The sequence below is a fragment of the Nipponia nippon genome, unplaced genomic scaffold, assembly GCF_047370975.1.
Source record: "Nipponia nippon isolate SJK-2023a ecotype South Korea unplaced genomic scaffold, ASM4737097v1 scaffold_6, whole genome shotgun sequence".
Lineage (NCBI taxonomy): Eukaryota > Metazoa > Chordata > Aves > Pelecaniformes > Threskiornithidae > Nipponia > Nipponia nippon.
Window position 1 is genome coordinate 44,686,456 of NW_028262380.1, and position 16,221 is coordinate 44,702,676.

At 35.5% G+C, this 16,221-nt stretch overlaps 1 protein-coding gene across 2 annotated transcripts in view; it reads left to right on the forward strand.

Annotated features, from left to right (window-relative positions):
- The window catches only part of MARCHF1 (membrane associated ring-CH-type finger 1), a 256,014-nt gene that overhangs the window by 197,571 nt on the left and 42,222 nt on the right, over nucleotides 1–16,221 (forward strand). For both annotated transcript variants that reach the window (XM_087736363.1, XM_087736364.1), the window contains exon 7: nucleotides 7,476–7,526. In XM_087736363.1, coding sequence (XP_087592489.1) covers nucleotides 7,476–7,526 — 51 coding nt within the window. The remainder of the gene's footprint in view (nucleotides 1–7,475; nucleotides 7,527–16,221) is intronic.

Consider the following 16,221-nt stretch of genomic DNA (forward strand, 5'->3'; position numbering starts at 1 on the left):
TAAGATTTGTTCAGGTTCTGTTTTTGCATTCACTGAGGGAAAGGACGTGATCTCCTTCAGCCTCTGAACTGAATCAAATGGCTCCTCTTGGTCTACAGGTGCAGAAGGAAATTAGAGCCACTTCCAGCCCTCAGTTCCTGGTTATCTTAATTGCAATAGGAGCAAGTTCACTTTGCTCCTAGAAAGCAGGAGGTACTAACGAGCAAGACCCTTTGACTGCTCTGTATGGTTTCTTTGTTGTAAGACTCTTGCTCACCCTTATATGTTGATCTTCTTAATTCCCGGCCTTTTTTATTTTCAGTTTTGTGCCTTTAACCTCATTCTCATTAGTATTAGGTATTACCAGAAATAATTTTCCAATAAAAGCTTCTGTCTAGCTTCTTACCTCATGATCAGTCAAGGGCAGCTATGTGACACACATTGTTTACTGATTTGTGTTGAACTTATTTCCAACTTCATGATTATTTCTTTTGTCATTTTGGCAAGGATTTCTAGGAACTTTTCACTTTTCCTAAGTATGGTACAACAAAGTAAAATCTGACTCTTTATGTGAACTGTTAAAGGAATTGCACTTATGTCAGGTGTGTTTAGTATGTGCTGTTTTCTGACTGTATTCTGTGCATGCCTGTGCTGTGCTTCAAGGTTGATTCAGTGCTGGATTTTTTTTTTTAAATGTAATGGTGTATTTATTCCCATTTTTAAAACAGTTTTGACCTTCTACATCTGTGCAATACAGAGAAAGTAACCAAATGTTGTAACATGGAAGTTGTCCATGTAATTGCAGGTAGAAGCATCACTGTGAAACCCTTACATTGTAACAGCAAGCATGCTTGTGACTCATCTTGGCCTGTGATGGAAATTGCTCTGAGCCTCGTTAAATCATAATTAGCGTTTTCAACTCAAAAGGATGGTGAATCAGATTCTGATATATTTATCATGCTTATTAGCAGCTTACGCTAAAAAAAAGCCGCTACACTGATTCCAGTGAGACTGATGTGGAGTAAGATAGTATACGATATGAGAGGAAAGGAACCTAGCCCACTAGAGATACCAGTGCAAGAAGCAGCTGTAACACAGCGATATGTCTGTGCCATGCAGTTGGTGGCATTGTAGATTTCTGTTCAGAGGAAAAAATGGAGAAGACGACAATAACTTCCTGAAATTTTTATCTCCAAACCTGAAAGTAACAATGTGCAATTTTTATGGTCTTATGTGCCGCAAATCTGGCCACAAAGATACCTTAGTTGCAAAATAAGTAACAGGACATATGATAAGTAAAGCATCTGTGCATTAGTCTTATGTAAGGTTACCCAACAGCCCACTAATAGGGAGGTTCCTTGATCATTGCTATGTACTCTTCTACCCACATACAAATATGGAAAACATGCAACTTCTAGGATAATAGAACTAACTTCTGTATGTCACACTGGATTATATAGTCTGTTTCCACAGATGACAGTCAGAATGGCATGTCTGAAATGCTTCAGCATCCTCAGAAGCTTTGTTTGGGATAATCAGCTGTTTTTGTACAGCTGTGATTTACAGTATAGACCTTCAGTCTTTTTCGGTTGACGTTCTCCACAGCCTTTCTGCCTAGTGACCTTATAGGTGATTTGACATGAATGTTGAACTTCTTAGTGAAGTTAAAATTTATTAGAATGGCAGGTTATTTGTTTACAAAGAAGGGAGATAAATTTTCTAACATTTTTAAATACAGATTTAACTACCGTTAATTTTATATTTGGTGATTTAGTGGTATGATTCATTTATAAGAGGAGTTATATGGCTAACTGTTGAATATTTGAAAGTATGAAATAATTAGCTAAAATATGTAACAGCACAGAAAATAATTTCATGAATAATGAGAGATGACTGTCAATTCATGATGCGCTGCTTTCTCAGTATTATTTTAGGGCTAAAATCTGCTTTGAGTTCCTTTCAGGACTCAAATTCCCCACATCAAAGCTGTTTAGAAATTGCAAGTTACTCTGAAAGTTGTTAGGATGCTATCACCAGCAACTGATTTGCCCCTGCCTCTCCTTCCTGTAGAGAAAAGGCTGTCCAAGTCTGAACTGGCTGAGAGGGGGGTTGTATGCTCTGTCAGTAGGAACATTGTCATTATCTTCTTGGTATAAATAGTCATAAATAAATACGTATATACTTGTATTTGTTTTAATAATTTAGACCCCAACATGAGAAACTGTGAAATAGTTCTTGAATGATGTAACAATAGCCACACTGTGGGAGACAGTGTTATCCTGCCTCTGGCCGTGCCCAGTAGCAGATAATTAGGAAAAGAGTGAATACAGTTACATACCTATACATATAAATACATTCATAGATAGATGTTATATCAATTTAGATGTTTTATTTATATATTATAGATGTGATATATATGAATAATATAAACAATATATGTTATACTATATGTATTCTCTTGATATTTAGTTTTTATTGATAGCTAATATTTTTTATATTATTATTTTAATTAAGGGTTGCATCTGCATCACAATCTTCAATATTCCCAGCGGACTTTTGTTCTGTAAGTTGGTGCTTTGAACCCAGCTGTTCTTTGGTATTGAAAATGAACCCAGCTGTTCTTTGGTATTGAAAACATTCTAGGTTCCACAGTAAAATTATGCATGATGCCCAGTAATTACACTGTGTGTTTATGTCGTAATTAATTATGGGCATTGGAGTTTTTGTTTATCAGTTAAAGCAAATGTTGCCTGTTTTGTGGTTTTGTCTTTCCATTTTCATGTTAACGTATTGAAATAAGTATATAGAGTCCACACATCAATTTTAATAGTGTTAATTCCTGCTCTTTAGATTTCCAGTGACTGACATTGCTAGTTGAGATCATCTACATATCTGATAGCTCAGGCCATAAAGTGAAAGCAGTTTCTGCTCCTATTCAAAATTCCAGAAGTGAAAAGGTGCTGAAAGGAGGCTCCTGTGCAGATGCAGTGAGGGGGTACTGGGTAGAAAGGGACTTTAGGCAGGCAAAAACACGTTTTTGTTGTGCTTACATTTAGGAGACATTTATTTTTGTGATATGTTGTGATATGACTTCTAGAAGAAATCTGTGGCACAATTACGTATAGAACTCCAAGCCTGAGGACTGTGTGCATATGTGTGAAGCAGTACGTTGCACCACTGGGATGCAAAGGTTAGAGCCCACAGAAAAGAAAACAAAGGCAAAATATTTTGTGCAAAGGCTTTTTTTGGGGGGTGAGTTGGGTGTATGTGTGTGACAGAAGTTGTTACATAAGATTCTCTTGTGAGTTGAGATACTGTGATTAGTTCTTGGTGCTGTTGTGCTCTCTTCAGAGAGATGAAGTGCAATCTGTTAGCAAGCTGCCTGGGTCTGTCCGAGTGATGCTGAGAGCCAGCGCAGAGCAAGGGACAGCTGAAGGAAAGAAACCAGACAAACGGCTTGCTTAGTTTAAAATGCGCTTTGTAACCCAGCAAGACTTAAAATCATTAACAGTGCATATGAAAATTTGGTGTGAGTCAGAAAGCAACCAGATAATCTACCACTTCCCTTCAGAATAAGAGCCTGAACTGTTTACAGCAGTATTTTAGGAATTTGTTATTACTAGCCTGTTTATTCTCTTGCTTTAATAAAAATACTGTTTGTTAGCAATGTAAGTCACATTTGTAAGCTGGGAAAAACTGTATCTTTAAGTATCAGAAAGTTTAATGGGCTTAAATTTTAGCCAGTCACTGCAAAATAAATCAGTTCAAGAACCCAGTCTTGTGCTGAAATGAGATTTTTAGGAGGTGGTTTACTGACACAAAAAGAGAGATTTAGCTATTACTTTATTTTTAATTCTTTTAATTCCTTATTACAATCAGAGTTGGTTTCTTGGTATGATGTGGTGGGGACAGGTGCATATAACATTCCTCCCAAAGCAGTTTCATGAATGTGTCATAATCTGAAATTTCATGGCATTATTTCTCTTTTGTCTTCCTCCCAGAATTTATATTCAGGCTTGAATAACATTTTCAATGATACCCTTGATCTTTGTAAATGATCTTTGTAAAACTCAGTTCTTAGGAAATTTGCAAACACAGACTGATTTTTCTCTATATTCCAGTGGAATAGTTAGAGGAACTTGTTTCTGTGCTGTTACAGTTTTGAAGAGATACCTGATGAGTGTTTGCAGGATGTAACACAAGACCGAAGAAATGAGATACTGGTGGTACAAGATGTCTGGAAATAAGGAGAGGCATTCTAGTGTGGGTTTTTTGGACTGCATAATACAACATACAACCTGAAAAGCTTTTACCTATCATGGCCAGGAAGAGTCTCGGAAGGAAGTGTTTTGCTGTTTTGTTGACTGGAGAAAAAGACAGTTTGAGAATCTTAGCAAGAGATCTCTCTGAATATTTTGGTTTTACTTTGCTCAAGGGCGAGACCTCTGTATGTGTAAATTTAGAAAACTCAGTCAGGGAAATCAAGAGCCCTAGTTATATACGTTAAATAATTCCTGCTGAGGTGTGTTAATTCCAAAAGGCAGATGCTACTTTCTTTGAAATAATCTGGTTGGAAGGACAAGAGAAGACATTTTCCTGATGCACAAAAATATGGATGGATGTTTGAACATATATTTCTTTGGATATAACCCTTCAAATGTAAATTAATATTGAATGTGTGGGAAAGAAATATTTTTATTAGTGATTAGCAAGCTTGTCAGAAAAACTTTCTTCAATAAAGATAGTTCCTCTTCACTTACAGTTAGAAAAGGAATCAATTATTCTTAACAATGTGATTACTTTGTAAAGTAGAAAAACCATTAAAATACAAGCAGACAGACATTTTTAAGGACACATTTCAAAGTAGATTTTGCCATAACTTCTCTATTCTGTTCTTTCTTTGTATGAACAGTCATGGAGTTCAATGTGAACTTGAATGAAGCATTCTATCTTCAATTTATGTATGGTTATTTAGTGCAACATTTTGTGTTTTATTTATATGCTCTTCAGGATAAATTACCATGAAATACCTGAACTTGGAAATTATGATTAAATTTATTTATTTATTTACTTATTTATCCAAAAGCTGTAGACCCTGCACTCTTTCTCTCAACATAGACCATTCAGTGTATGAGCTAGTACTTTGCAGGGTGTGGGTGCTAGGAGTTTTCAGTTTGAGGGTCAGGAGCTCATTCTAACTAAAGAGGAGGAGATGTGTGCCGTAAAGAATAGATCATGTGAAAAGCCTAGAGAGCTGTAGTCAGGAAACAGATCTTGAAAATGCATCTTGGATGACAGATTATTAAAAGAAAGGAAGTTAGAGTTCCTGAGTTCACTGCACTGTCAGAAAATACAAAATATTTATTTAGTCCAAGTGATGGAGGATAAAGGTTGCATGCTTTTAGCAGGGAGTTTCTCGGCTATGATCCTTTTTCATAATTTTTAACCACAAAGGGGAATTAATTTCATGGTTCCATAACTTCTGTTATTTTGAGGTCAAAGGAGAGCTTCTCTGAACGTTGACCCAGAATATCCAAAGTATATTTTCAATGGATATAAATGAAGATATTCAAAACTGTATATATTTATTGTTGTCTAGACAGTATAAGCAATTATTAATTTATTGCCAAAGCTACAGTGGTTAATATATCACAGAAGTAATATTTGAATCATAGAATACTTTAGGTCAGAAGGAGTCGTGTGGTTCATTTCCGTGTTCAAAGCAGGGCGAACCTCAAGGACATGATGTAATAAATGAGTGCATAACTTGAACGATTTTTTTTTTTTTTTTAAAAAGAAACTCAGACACACAAACCTGAAGGTGGTTAAGTCCTGAGAATTACCCGGTATGGTAGAATAAAATGGAGAATGATGTATGGTCAGGGAGTTCAGTGATGCTGTTTTTTTGAGGGCAGGAGTACATTCTACTTAATGCTAGTGAAGACGAAGTAAAAACAGAGATAGTGCAGTATATTAGTATTTGCAGCACAAAAGATTGATGGTGCTGAGGGGTGGAACAAAAACATAAGCTACCTACGGTCTGAAGGAAGAGAAGTACAGTAGATTTATGAAATAACAAGTAGGTTTGAAACTTTCTGTAGAAACTAATAAATTAATATGTAACTGTGGTTTTCATTTGGATGTGCTTACTGGGATTGAGATCAAAGCAGCTGTTTTGATACAAAAACAGTGAAGTGTTTTTTCCTAAATGTTTGCTGACAAATTGCCTAAGAACCTTGGGGTTGTTTTTGTCATTTTTGCCATAACAAAATTTTTCTGTGCTACAAATTATTGGGGAAATACTAATTTCTAGCCTAGACATGTCCATTAATGGAGTAGGAAATTTAGCCTTTTTTTAACGGGTAGCCTCTGTATTTTTCTGTAGTTCTTTAATGAAGGATGAGGAGAGATGGATCATAGTCAAGTTGAAAGCCTTTTATGGACATGTGTGCATGAAATTATTAACATATCTGTCTGCCTGCCACAGTGATGCATGCATTGCAAATTAAGCTGCACAGGTGAAAAGTCTACTTTGGGTTTTGTCCCCCTGTTTCCCCCTGCCCCCCACCCTGAGTAAGTAATTTAGCAATCCTGCACAAATGGTATCTAGGTCAACCCCTTCAAGGTAAAAATCAGTCTTGTTTATATGAATATTTCATCTTAGTGTTTGAACCCCCATTCTCAGTGCTGAGAAAAACATTTCTATGACCTCCCTAAGGTATGTGCATTTACCAAAGAGATGAACACTGTTTCTGAAATATCATTTTCCTTTTCAGTGTAAATGAAGCTGAATCTATTGCTAGGGAAGTGTAAATACTGAAAAAATTATTGAACCACTGTTTCACTTCCCCCTTCGAATTGCCAGCACAAAAAAAAATAAAAATGGTGCTTTAGAAATGTAGCTATTCAACGTATACTTTATTAATGGATTGCAACCTATGGTGTTGGTTTGTCTGTGTATGTATGTGGGTGAGAGGGGATGGAGGGGTAGATGTTAAATTGAAGTGTATCTATGACTGATTACTATTTGTTGTTCTCAGAACACGTCTGGCCAGGAAGTCATATAGTGCTGGTTTAATCTTCCTGAAAGGATGAATGCAACTTTTCGAGCAGGGATGTGTCCAGTGTAACTGGGTGGATTTTATTTGTCATGAAACATTCCTGTTCATATGGCAGTACCAGTTTTCATGAGAAACCATGATGATACATTGATCTTTCACTCAACATGTTATTTTATAAAAAACAAAATAAATTAACAGTAATTAAGTGCTAACATTAATTTCTTACAGAACTTTTTTCAACTTTTACTGATGTAATTCGCATGAATATTGTAATGATATATTTGTTGAGCTGTCTTCCATCGTACAGTCAGTAGCCAAACTGAAGAGAAATAGAGGAAGAGAAACTCTGTGCACTCACAATCACAAAAAGAGTACAACTTCTTAGGTAGAATTCGAATTACGTAACTTTCTGCATCTTTTAATTTTGTTTTCCAGAATGACAAATCCCCAGGGCGTTCCACAAGTCGATCAAGTAACATTTCAAAGGTATGTGAAATCTATTTCCTTTGTATAGAACTTAAAGAAAACTAAGTTTATCAAATATAATACAGTACTTTACTCCGTTTAACCATATATGCATATTCTGTTTTCTTTATAAACATCAGATTTTAAGTTTTTGCTGCCTAACATTATGGTTTCCATGTAAAATCCATCTTAAAGTATAACTATTCAATTAGTTATTACTGTAATATGTGTAATAATAACAAGTAAATAACAGTTGCACTTTTTTCACCTGCTTTCCACAACTGCTTAATGTTACATTAACACTTTGTCTTAAGACAGAATTACTGCTTGATTTTGCTCCCCCTGCCCTACCCAAATACTAACAGCTGTAATGTGTAAAGCTATGAATGTGTCATCATTTTGGACTGAATTCTGGATTCCTTTTACAGGGATTTATGGTTCACTGCAGCTAGGACTTTATATCTACATGCTTTTTAGTTTCTAGGAAACGGAAAAGGGAAACTGTAGGGAGAAGCAAAATGTGATTTGTACTGGAGTTCTTTGTTTTTAACACCCCTTTTTCTGTATTTTTGGTTCAGATGTGGCTGAAATCTATGCCAAAAAGCCAGGATATACAGGAGGTAAAAGATAAAAACTCAATAATTGTTTGAACCCCAGCCTAAACATCTGCCATGTATTATGTTTGTATCTAAAGATTAAATATTTTGCATCCAGTGCAAGCACAGTATCCTGAAGCCCCTTCCCCACAATATTATTGTCTGTGGGGTACACACTGTAAAACTGTTTTCTTCTCAGAGCTGTTAAAAAAACTATTGTGATTTCTTAATTAAAGAAACTAGATATGTGCTAGGTTCTGCTCTTTTACATAAAGAAGGAAAAGAAATGCAAGGAAAAACCTGTACAATATATCCAGCCTGTTGTAAGATATGACTGAATCTCTTCCTGACTTGTTGCCTATTTTTAAAAAGTATGTAGTTGTATACTTACAAGCTTGATTACAGTGAATTGTATGTATTATTTTCACTAAGAGTTTGAAGTGCATGTCTATAGTTATAATTACTGTAAATCTATGTTGATTCGAGATTACTTTTTGTGCCTTTTTAAGTCAGTTGCGTGGGTTACACTGTGACAAAGCATAAATATATTCACTGGCAAGAGACACATGGCAGTGACTAACATTTATTTTGAAGTAATTTCTGCAGAAAACAGTATAGGTGTTTATTAGAAAGGAGTGCTTGCATCTTTTTAAGTTGTACATTAATATGCAAGGTTTTCAGGCATGCACTTAATTTATTTCTGATGTATAGCATCATTCATTCTTTGAGATCAGTTTTTCTATGTGAAGCTACCTGCCAGTGAAGCTTTTCAAATGCTGAAAGACACTTGATTGGAAAGCCAGTTTCCAGTTTATTGCCTGTTTCAAAACGACTTTTTTGTAAAATGTGTGTATACATAGGAAAGCAAACACCTAACTTTTCAGGTTAGTATTGCATGGCACAAAGTAATATTAACTAATAGTGCATCTCAAAACAAGATTGGAAGCTTCTAGGTGATGTGAACTATAATCCAAAGGCAAGAGTTGAGTTCTGTGCAGTGTCGGATCTTGCACACAACAAAAATTTCAATTGACAGAAAAATTAGAAAGTCTTTGTCTAGAAATATAAATTACAGTAACCAAACATATTGTTTTGATTTTGTATCTTTTACTGCTTTCATTTGCCTGTATGAATAAGCTAAAAAGGGTCAAATAGAGAGTTACATTTTAATAGTTACTGTGTATTGTGTATGCCACCCTTGGTTGTATATGGGGCTCCCGATCCAGGGCAGAGTAGGCGTTCCCTGATGTCACTGGATTTTGTAGCACCCTGTTTGTGAAATGGAATATAGCAAAGATTCTGCACATAGAGATTCATATTTCATAATGTTCTTAAGTTGTTTATTCAGAGAGGACACCTGAGGTTTGCAGTGTATGCTTGGGTAATTTTGCGTACTAGGTACATTAACTCTGAATTACATGGTATTACAGATTAAACTGAATTGTTGAACATTGAGTATGTCTTATGTAGACGTAATGAGAAGGAATGGCTTTGGTGTGTTTGTTATTTGCCAGATACTAGGTAGTATATACCTATTCAATCTATAGATTTTAAGATCAAACATTGCCTAGAGGGGCGGGAGGGAAATCAATACTTCAATTTTACCGTTTGCTTTTGCTGTCCATTGAGAGCACAGAAATTTAGCATGTTTCAAAGACTTTTCTAATCTTGCATATAAGTTTCTGGTAAGAATTTCGGTAATAAGTTATTTTAGGCAAATAAAAGGACAGAACTTAAAATATTTAGGTATGATTTCAGTATGAAATTATTTGTAAAGTCTACTGTAATACATGTTAATAAGTAAAAAAGTGGCTGGCCAATATGTTTCTGTACCTGTACTGTTATAACATTAAGCCAACTGGAATATTTATGAATGATTTTTCATGTAACTCTAAAATTATGTAGCTCTAGCTGTGAAAGTCAAATTTTTTTGTTAGTAGAGTATATTATCGATATGGCAGGAGTAAGGCAGAATTCTGCACTTTCATTCTATTAACCTGACTCAGCGCTGAATCAATTACTATTTTGTTTGTGGGCAAGAGTACATGAACAGTGAAGACTGAGTGTAGTAGAGCTATAGCTCCCACTGCCCCTTGTCCCCATAAGACCTTGTGCTTTACCCCTCCTGCCCTTGGCACTCCTGTGCCATGCCAGCACCATTTTGCTCAGCAGGTAGGAGGAAGAAGGAGCATTTGCTCAAACTAGTTTACTGATCCCTCTCTGTGTTCTTTTCCAGATCATTACTGTGACCTTAAATATCCCATTTGTGAGGTAACCACTGAGTTAATTGCAGGTTTTTGAAAGTAATCTTGCATCATTTTGTATTCTCAGTCTTCTGTACTCTGCCCTATTCTATCTGCCTGTTTCCTGGTACTCCTGACAGACAGTCAGCTGTGGCTGTCATTAGTGAATATCCACCTGGGATGTTCGTTCATTCGCTTCAGCCTATACATCAATAAAACTGCCCTGGGACCCCAAGAGTAACTGCTTCGGTCGGTGTTCCAAGCAGAGACAATTAGGAAAATGTATCAGTGTCTGACTTCTGCTGCGCTTCTGGTAATAACCTAGATTTTTCCTGTAGAATCAATAAATCAATAAACAGGTCTTCTTGCCTTCTGCCCTGCTAGCATTGGAAGTAATAGATGATATTTGAGACAGATCTGTATTTCATACTATCTCATAGTGACATAGTGGAGCCCTAGTTACTAACTATGGCTTTCAAAACCTATCTACTGTAATACCTATAAATAAAAACATAAAAATATTGGAAATATGAGTTATGAACCAGGCTTGCTATTTTTTTTTTTTTTTTTTTAACCCTTAGACTTTACTGTCTCCCACCCATTTCCCATGGTGCTAGTAGTAGAGGCAACTTTATTATTCTTTGTAAGAGATAGTCTTGTTCTGGATTTCAGAATTAGAATTATCTTATCTGGGTGTGTTTAAAATCTAGTAAATTAAAAACTTGACCTTGTTCATTAGCTATTTGCCACTGCTTGGTTCTGTGCACTATAGATTTTTCAGTAAACTTTTTATGATGTCTTCCTAAATATGTGTATAATTTAAGAGGAACGCTAGTCTGAGAAGGATCTGATGGATTCATTTCTTTCTGTTGTGGTTAACCAGTGGAACAAATCTTGTGTTTGAATTACAGTCCATAGAGGTTACGCTTATATATGTTTCTGAGGCTGCCTGGTTATATTAAAATGCTTTCTGGAAGAAATGTTTCTAACACATTGTAATTACCTTTCTGCATGTTAATTATAATTCAAGAGCTCCTTAGAGAAGGATGCTTTCTCAGCTCTAAGATTTGAAATTCTCTGATGGGAACTTTGGGCTTATTTTTCAGTGCAGAGAAACTCAGTCTTGGAGCAAATTGCCTGATTTTTGTTTTGGCTCAATTGCTTCTCAAAAGCCTGGAGCAGGTGTTAGAACACTTCTTATTTACCAATCTCTGAAGCATCCATCTAATAAAACTCCATAGAATTACATCAGGAAGAAGTGAGGTGATCATTTTGGAATATTCAGTATGATAATATTTATTGGTCTAATTTAGAATATGAAAAACAACAGAGAAAGGAAAAAAAATATTTTACCATATGTTTATGCCATTTCTATACTGATTTCTTATGTCAGGTCAGGTTCCTCTCAGTAAGATACAAATGAAAACCAAAAGGCACCAGCATGTCAAAGTAGTGCCCGCTAAAGTTTTAGATGAAAAATTTATTGTTGCCAATTTATTGATTGTGGATTTGAGCTACTCGCTTTGTGATTTTCAAACATATTTCACAAACTGAGTATCAATTTATATAATATGTAATATAATATTTTATCCTTTTGAATTATAAATTTCCATTTCATCTCTTCCATTAAAACTGAATGTTCTTTCACACAGGTTTTGATATTCCTTAATTTTTCATCCTTTCTCAGTATGAGGTGAATGTATGAAGAGTCCTGTATCACAGTTTGGGTGATTTACACAACTTGAAGCAGAACTCACTATTACACACTGTGCATTTTTTTTAATGGGTAAACATACCACCATGTCTTTGGCAGTGATACCAACTGAGAATGCATAATATCTTCTGTCTGAATTATTATAAGCAGAAATGATAGGTTTTATGGTGGAAAAAGCATAATGGAACTTAAATGTTATTTTTAAAGAAGTTCGTATGATGGACTTTGATAGCCTGAGAGAGGATTGCAGCATTTCCAAGATAGCTGTTGCATGACTGAATCCGTTGTGTGACCCCTTGTATTTTGCTACAGGGGGCTGCACTGCTACAAGTTGGTCCACACTTGATACTCTTCCTATCTATTGCCAGTTTCACACTAATCATAAATGACAATTCTCTTCCAGATTGGTGGTGTTTTTTCCAGGACCCATGTAGTTCCGTCCTTTCCAACCGTAGCTTCTAGATTACTGTAATGAGCAACTGAGAAAAAACTCAGAACTTTCAAAAAAGAAAATAAAACAAGAAAAAAACAAGTCTTTGCTCTCGTAAAGTGTAAAATGTCAGCCTTCGAAAGTGCTGTTACAGTGAATAATATCATGTATACAAAACTGGCATTAAAATATGAGTGTAAATGTTATGTTAGTCATCTAAACGATTCTTCTTGCTCATAAACAGAATCATTAATATCAAAAGTGAAGCCTAAGCCAGCACTTAACTCTCATTATGATTCTGTTACTGTAAAAGACAACACCACAAAGTAAACAAGTTAGTGAAAAGTATTTTGTTCATAAAAACATAAAGCAGAGAAAGGCAAAAAACTAGAACTAGATACAATGGCGTAATAACTATTGCTGCACTTTTTTTTTCCTCTTAGATGCAAATGTTTGATTTCTTTGCCTAAAGAATACTTTGTGGCTTGTCCATACAATTTATTCTTTATTTACAATATGCTTAACAAAAGGCATGATTGCAGAATTTGCCTAAGTCTGCCTGAAATTTGAACTTCTGAACAAAATTGCCTTAAATACATCTCAGTTCCAGGGGACAACCAGTAGAAAGTAACACATTTTCAATTTATTCTTGGATACACTTAACCTGTTTTAAACTTTTGTTCTAATGAGAGGGAATACATACAAAAATATGATTGTATGTATACAATAATACATACAATTATACAGATTCTGTTTTATTAAATCACAATTCTTACCAACAGCATATTTTGAGTATACCTAAATGTGCCATATCTGCACAGTCAAACAAAATTGCATATATGTTTGAATTGTGTTAAGTACCACAAACTTTATGTGTTTATACAAGCCTACTTTGTGTGTAATGCCTATATATAATTTCCACTTCTGTAAAGACACTGTGTTATCACTGATTTCATTCCTATCCTATGATATGCAATACCATACAGGTGAAGTAGCTTTGATTTGTTTTCAGTAAATGTGGTATGCAAGTTATGACACATGCCGGTTGTTTAGTTTTCAACAAGAATTATGATCTGTAACATACCTACTCCATATATACTCCTGGAAATTTTTATATGGCATTTATTTTTTCACCATGGCACTCAGAAGCACATTTCAGGTCTTCGTCCTAAAAATAGTTCAATTAAGCAAACTTTATTTCTACAGTGATACAAAATTATTTTTTGCTGCAGTCTGAGGCTCCTTGCACTTCATAAAAATATGGTGTCTCCTGATGCATTGTCAGGGTTTCACTATCTTTTGGCTTAGTCATTTCAATATTCTTTCTGCAGCTCTTTTGGTCTGGCACATTTAGGTTTCTCTCTTCTTTAGGGCTGTAATAAATACATATCAAATACACACCAGAGTAGAGTTGTTCTAATATAATAATCATATCCCCACAGATGGGCACTTATCCAGTCTGCGCCCTTTGTAGCCCATCAGACCAAATGGAGAATAGGGTGAGCGTGTGCACTCACAGGCATATGCACTTGCGGGAGAATGACAGGAATGCCATAAGACTGAAAGCTGTTTAGTATATAGAAACATTTTGGGGCTTTAAGTCTTGAAGATAGAGGGATATGTGGAAACAAATGCCCTCTTTGAAAGAGAGAGTCTCAATCATGTTCTCTGAATACTGATGCTGACTACCTTTAGAACTAAAATACCACAAAATCCAGTAACAAAGAAGATGCGTGTTTTGTGCTTCACCTTTCCTACAGGCTAAATTTGCATTTAGCTCCTTCCAGACAGTCAAAAGCTGCTGGTCTCAGGGCGCTGCACCTTTTGTGAAAAGACCAGCACATCCTTTGTTTCAATTGCCTACATCTGTGTATTTTTTTCTAAGAACTACAAAACATTTTTATGAAGAAAGTGATAATGCCTAGAAAGAGGCATCCTTGAAGAGAATCATGAATCATAAATATTGCATTGCTGCAGTACAAAGACTTTTGCAAACTATAATCCATCTGATAATTCAAAGTTTAGCTAGCAGTGCTTCTACATCTATAGAAAGAGTGGATTTTTGAGTAGAACCTCTACCTTTAAAATAAAGATTAACATAGATCAGTAAGACAGGAGAAAAGAAATCAAAAAGCTTATTGAATCTACAAGTCAAAGTTGTGATTGCTTTTGTTGGTTTAATTTTTTAAACAGTAGGATAGATTTGCCACTTGCAATTTTGATTTTACTTTGATGGAAAGTAAACCTGCTTTAATAATTTGGATGTCAAACCATTTTATAACGAGATCATACTGACTTTCAAAGGTGCTGAATGGTATTGTTCAGCAGAATTGTAAGGATATTCCGTCTCCTTCCTTCTGTGTTATTTTTCCCATTTTTCCCTTATTCATTCTCTTCAGAGGCAGGCTGAAGGAGGGGAAGGAAGACAGGAGAGGAAGAAAAGGGTTGGGGAAGAAATGTGCAAGGAATAATTTATAAAAAAAATTCTGTGAAGGAAAATGTAACAGAAATTGAGTTACCAATTAATTTAACGGTTGCTGTAAACCCATCAATCAGACTATAATAACTTTGAGCACAAAGCAGGAACTCCATCATAAAGGACCAAGAAAGGAAAAGAAAGGAAAAGAAAAAAAAAACAAAACCAAGAAACCCCCCTCTCCCAAACCCATGTGCATAAGTTTCAGTTGCCATCAAGACATGCTTTGTAAGACACACCTCGCTTGGGACATTTCCACCATGTTTTTGATCTTTTTAGACCTGAGAAATTATCCAAATGAAAGTTTATAAAGACAGATGTTTTCCATAAAAAGTTGCATTGTTTACAAAGCAGAAATTTTCAGATGAAAATACACAGACTGGATCTCCTGCTGAGCTTATTGCCATGCAAACTGCTGAGCTTATTGCCATGCAAACTGCCATAATCTTCTAAGGTATCCATTCCTCAGTGTGCCATTATTTTAATAGGATAGAGTTTCAGCTTTTTAACTATATTGGCTGGTGGGATCTGGAGGATTCTGTGATGCATCACTGCTATAAATCATACTTAGTATGAGAATAAAAGCATTAGTCATATTTCCTGTCTGCCCTACCTTCCCTTAATGTTCTGCGCCTTTCTACTTAAGCAGTGTTGTAAGCTGAGCAGCTTTTGGAAATGCCTTCCTTATTCAGAACAGAGGTATTAGAGGACTCATTAGCCTTTCTGGTGGTATCTGTAAGGCCATTTTATAGCACCTGTCCATTACATCTGGTTTGTTATTTTAAAGCTTAACTTCGTTCAAATATGAATGCTTTGAACTTGTGGAACGTGTTTTTACTCAGCTTTTCTGTTAGATCAAAGTAGAGCCCTTCTCTCTTCAGAAGAAGAGCACAACTTGACTCATGTTCTCGGACTAGTTTCAACATGCAGTGTTAAGCAATAGATGGTCAGTGAGGACTCTCGTTTTTTGTTACTATCTGGAAAATTCTATCAGACCTTGAACACGAAAGTGCAAGCAATCTTGATTTGAAATTCTTATTGTTTTCATCAGTTGTACTTCATTCTATCCCCCATTTCTGTCTTTGCTGCAATCTTTTAACAGACATGTGTGTGATATTAAAGTCCCCTTGTGTCAGATAAATGACTATCATCTCACTTGTCCTGAAAACTGCGTATTTACCAGTATTCTGTTTGAAAAACATACTACCAAATCCTGTTGAACATATCAGAAATAATTATGGATGAGTGCCCTGTCGT